Below are 5429 nucleotides of genomic sequence, written 5' to 3'. Positions count from 1 at the left end.
CATCGTAGCCAAATGGATATAGAAGCCATGCTATGGCATCGTCGAGTTTACCCTGACTTCAATAAGGCTACGGTTAATGCGACTGTAGACTTTTTCAGTTTTTGTGTGGTCCACGCCTTGCGCTGTCAGTGAGCTTACTCAAAAAGCTTTAATCATAATAAAGATCTGATATATAGGACGAGATCTAAGTGTTAATACATATAAAGTACACATCAGTCCTCAATATCTTCACGACACAGTAGAAGATTGTCAAGATCTTCAACAAAGTTATTCAAAGACGAATAGTAAAATTTTTGGAGGTTATTGTTAATGACCACTGAACCTGAATATACCTTATCGTAAGCCAATTACAAAAAAACATAGCGTACTCTTGGAGCTGTAACGACTTTTTAGAAAGTTGTAGAGGCTTATTCCAAAAGTGATTTTGTGGTTTCGTAATATTGTCATTAGGTCTCTTTCCCTTATGCGGAATTTTGTGGTGACCTGCTGTTCATGTTATCGAGTTACACACAGCTTCTATAGAGGATATAGCCTTTCCTGTTCCACTTTCCACTTCCAAAACGTGAATGTTGGGTACTTCATGAATAATTCTAATGGACAAGAAATAAGAGATAGAGCCACTCAGTATATCTACAGAAACCTTATAAGAATTGCAGAGTCGGTAATAACACATGGACATGATGATGATGTTTATTAGCGAAATACAACTACTTCTTCTCGAAGAAACAAAGAACAATGTAGACAAGGACAAATTTTGCATAGCAAATTCTAGATAATAAATAGTGTTTTTTATCTGCAATTTCGTAATATAAAAATGTTTGTTGTAACCTTAAAAAAGAAATTTAGGATGTCCGCTGCAGATATACCTACCTATATAAATGTTTTTTTTCTTTGATTATGCCATTGCAGCGCCGCAAGTTACTTGTGAAGCCATTAAAATGTGCAAGCTGGTAAGGAATTTTTGTAAATAATTTGGTGATGTCAGATATGAATATGAATATTTAATATGAACTGAAAATTGCGTCGTTTTTGCAACAATTTTCATAATTGGGATATTAATATTTAAATTAGTTGCAGAAATTGTCAGGCATTGTTAGATTATAGCTAAACTTTACGTTAAAATCAATTATATATGTGTATTTATATTTATTACCTATTATAGAAGACACATAGTTTAAATGATGAATAATTTGAACTTTCATCCCAAATTATACTGATTTTAAATACATAAAGATCGTTTTGAAAAACCATTACTAAACTAAGTAACATTAAATAGATATTACGTCATTATCGAAGAAAAATATTTTTGAGATAAATTATACTTTATACAATAAATCATCATGTGGATGTTACTTCATAAAACCTGATGAGAAATACTCGTAGGTTAGTAGTGGCCAGATATCTTAGAAAAGCAAACGTGACATCATTAGTATGTTTGCTTTTATACAATGAAACATTTATTTGTCCATTGTTTCACAGGTACAAGCTGTTATAGCTGTTTTACATTGACAATTTATTGATCAATTAATTCATGAAGTCGCTTCATCAAGAAATTGGACAAGTGTAATGCACCAAATCTGCTGTCAAATAACTTCATCAATTTATTCATCAAGTTCTTGACGAATGCATGTTCTAATTTTCGTCAATTTCTTCGTGAAGTTCAGAAGTACCAACCCAACAGATTTCCAGCCTCAGATCAGTAATGAGGTTATGTTATTGGAATATGTAAATAATTGTGTGGCGTCGTGCTAGTTTTGCATTGTTTTTACTGATTTGTTACTTACAAAAACTAATATTTATATAATATGTATGTGTCAGAACGGTACCGCTGTTGTATCACTACAATTATGAGTGGAAAGGTGACTTTTTGAAATTTATTTGCTTCTTTGATTCATTGGTAGAACTGATTCATACGTCAAAAAACTTGACAAAGTTTGTAGCAGTGTAAAACCACACTGTTTACCAATAAATTCGTGAATTAATTCATGAAAAACTTCGTCAATTTATTCATGAATAAATTGTCAATGTAAAACAGCTATTACGTTGATGTATATGTTATAAGAAATGTCTTAATACCTACTGATTATTCAATTAAAATAGGTTCGCACGATTATCGACAGGAAAAAATTAAAAGGTACTTAAGTACCTAGATTGTGAAGAGAACCTAAAATAATGAAGACAAAATGATTATTATTAAGACATACATGTAATTTATTATAGACCTATCATATGAGAAATAATGCATTATGATTGTCATAAAATCAAACCATAGTACATGCACTACCTATACTCGTATGTAAAAGACAGCGTGAAGGAATTCTTCTAAAAAAGTTTTCTGAAAATGTAAAAGTTTAAAATTGGTTAAAAGAACTTTTAATGTGCTCTGTAAGAAAACAGAAAAGCATTTTTTTATTTTTCGCTAATATTTAAAATATTAAACTTTTCGATATTCTTTCTATATATTACTTAAGACACGTAATATTAATGATCTGAATTTGAAATAACCGTTGTAGTATTCGATTCGAATTCTTTCTTTTTGTTTCAAAAATAAAGTTAAATTGAATTTTTGCTAGAAAAGCTTGAGTTTTGAGTCATCTAACTTAAAAAATTTCTATAGTGTATGTAAAAATGTTCCTAAAAAATGAAGGTACCTGGAAGCGGTTAAGTAACCTCGAACCAAATCTCAGGTATTTTTGTGTCTGATAACATCATAAACTTTCTCTTTCTTGCGGTTATATATTTCCCCTTAATCACTGAACGTCTATTCTAATTTTTCTAGGAAATCAGACTTATTGGGTATTACTTTATTAGATATTTATTTCAGATGAAACGATACTTTATTTATTCACATTTAAAACATATTGCAGACATTTCGAAAATATATTGTATACTGCAGATATATAATTCATTTCGAAAATATAACTATTAAAATTGATCTATATTTGACAAATGTTTTTTAAATGTTGTAGGTTATATTATCATTATTATTGGTAGCAATTTATGCTCTTCCTCAGAATACAGAAATAAATCGGCAGTTTCAGGATATTTATCCAGATGGAAGTTATGAATACTTGTAAGTATAAATGATAGCATTTGAGTTTCCAATTTTCAAATAGATTATTATTAAAATAAGATTAAAATAACTGTTATTTGATAATTAGGTAATACTAGTGAGCTGTGAAAAATAAACACACGACCGAATTTTGTCGTTGGATTTAGGAAAATTTTATTGCGAAATGTGTGATGTTTCTTTATTAAATTAAAAATTTTGTCCAATACAGCCATACAGAATTTAGTAATGTTTATTTTGCCCAGATATTTCTTACATAGGATGTTCAAATACTAATTGGCCAAACGCCACCAACAGATTTTATGATAAAAATTAATAATTATTAAATTAATGTTAAATTAAGAATTTTATATATTATATCAGTATAGTGTTTCTAGTTTTTCTTCCGATATCTTCGGAATGAATAGTACACTAAAAAAAGGGTATTTTTTTTCTGAAAATAAAGAATAAGGAAATGGCAGATATCATATATTTTACTATATCTTAATAATCCTTTATTTTTTTTTAATTTAGACTTTAGACATCTGGATATTAATTTAAGTTTTACAACCTCGTTTTAAATTTTTTTATTTTTTCCACATGGTAAAAAATATTTAATTTAAATATATTGTATAAGGTATAACTACTTTGAAATATCACGATATTTAAAACAATTTCTGTCAAACAAATACTTTAGTTTGTTATTTGATTAAATTGAAAATTTACGTATGAATCTATTTTTGTTTTTAAGTATTTCCGATGAATTTTAAGAAAATATTCGAAAATAAAAATCAGTTATCTTGAACAAATTTATAACTCATTCAAGAGAAAAGAAAATTAAAATACTTTATAAAAATTATTTGAAATATTTGATATTTCTACAAACATCTGTTTGATGATATGAAATTTTACTAATGCCCTGTGAAAGGTAAATATTTAGATAAGACGTGTAAAGACGTGTAAATGATTTTTCAGATGTAAATGACTGTTCAGATGTCATAAGTGTGAGCTTAAAATATAAATGAGATATTTCTAATATGGTTAATGAGATTAAAAACGATTTCTTTTCTAAATCTATAGAATACATTTAATGTAGGTATGAAACTGGGAATGGAATTTTTGTTCAGGAGGAAGGGAAAGCCCGTAGTATAAATGAAGAAAATGTAGACCTGGTGGTGCAAGGATCCTTTTTGTATACTGCTCCAGATGGAAAAGAAATACATCTTTCTTACGTTGCTGATGAGAATGGGTACCGTCCCCAAGGAGACCATTTGCCGACGCCTCCACCTATTCCACCACAAATTCAAAGAGCTCTAGATTGGATCGCGGCCCGTTCTTTGCAGAAGAATAGATAATTTAAAACAATTGAATCGTGTATGTAAATTTTGTTATATTTTTTCGCTTTGTTATTCTTATTATTAATTTGTTTTTGTTATACATATGAATTATTAATATACAATAAGTAGAAAGAATATTGTTTTATGTTGAAAGAACATTTCCCGAGAACTTATTACGTTATTCTAAAAAAAGATTAGTGTCAAATTAAATTATTGGTTTGATTGAATAAAAAATCACTTTATAAAATGTAAATATATATTTTAATTCCAGTTTTAAAATATATGTTCTTGTTAAAGTGACACTAAAATTTGTAAATTTATCTTACACTAACATCTGTTAACAAACACATCAAAGATTATAAATCACTGGAATCACAAAAGAATGTCTTTTATAGCCTTATTTGTAAAACATGTCATTTGTAAAACGTTATAACACTGAACAAAAGTCTTAATCAAATATCAGTTATTTATTGGATCAATAGATGTTACTTTATTTCCAAATTAAAAAAATCACATTATCATTTGACTTACATTAATATTTATCTCTTTCAAACCTACACATTAAGCTGGAACTCTTTAATTAATTTATTCTGCCATTTACATTGTTTCAACTAAATACTAACAACAGTGATTCTTGTAGCTCCTACACGTTGAAAGATAAGAAGTAATGGTTTGCGAAATACACTGCAGGTGTATTTCATAAGGTCTGAATCACATCTGATTAATTTTTTCCACCTTTAACTTTGTTGCCATGTCAAAATAAACCCGTGTCAGATAGACTTATGTGGTAATCACTAATTCACTTATTCTTCAGAACGATGGAGATGTTATCAGAAATATTCATATTTTGTACAGCGTGAGCAAAATAACTTTCCTACTTTCATTACCCTGCTTATTTAATTAGATATGGTACCTCTATAAAGTAAGTTAATTTAATATATATTTTTTAAATGGCTTAATAGTAGACACTGGAAAAACATATTTACGATAACGGAAAAGGTGGCAAACAAATAAAACATTTTTAATGTAAGTGAAAATATATT

At 28.2% G+C, this 5429-nt stretch overlaps 1 protein-coding gene across 1 annotated transcript; it reads left to right on the top strand.

Moving 5' to 3' along the window:
* The first annotated feature begins 938 nt into the window (after positions 1–938).
* On the top strand, positions 939–4404 carry LOC108917912 (larval cuticle protein LCP-17-like). Its single transcript, XM_018724721.1, has 3 exons — positions 939–950; positions 2970–3073; positions 4146–4404. Exons 1-3 carry the CDS (start codon positions 939–941, stop codon positions 4402–4404), a joined length of 375 nt encoding a protein of 124 aa, XP_018580237.1.
* Positions 4405–5429: the final 1025 nt, after the last annotated feature.

This window comes from Anoplophora glabripennis, unplaced genomic scaffold (assembly GCF_000390285.2).
Source record: "Anoplophora glabripennis isolate ALB-LARVAE unplaced genomic scaffold, Agla_2.0 scaffold66, whole genome shotgun sequence".
Taxonomy (NCBI): Eukaryota; Metazoa; Arthropoda; class Insecta; order Coleoptera; family Cerambycidae; genus Anoplophora; species Anoplophora glabripennis.
Note: the sequence above shows the minus strand (reverse complement) of the source record. Positions and strands in the feature narration are given on the sequence as shown.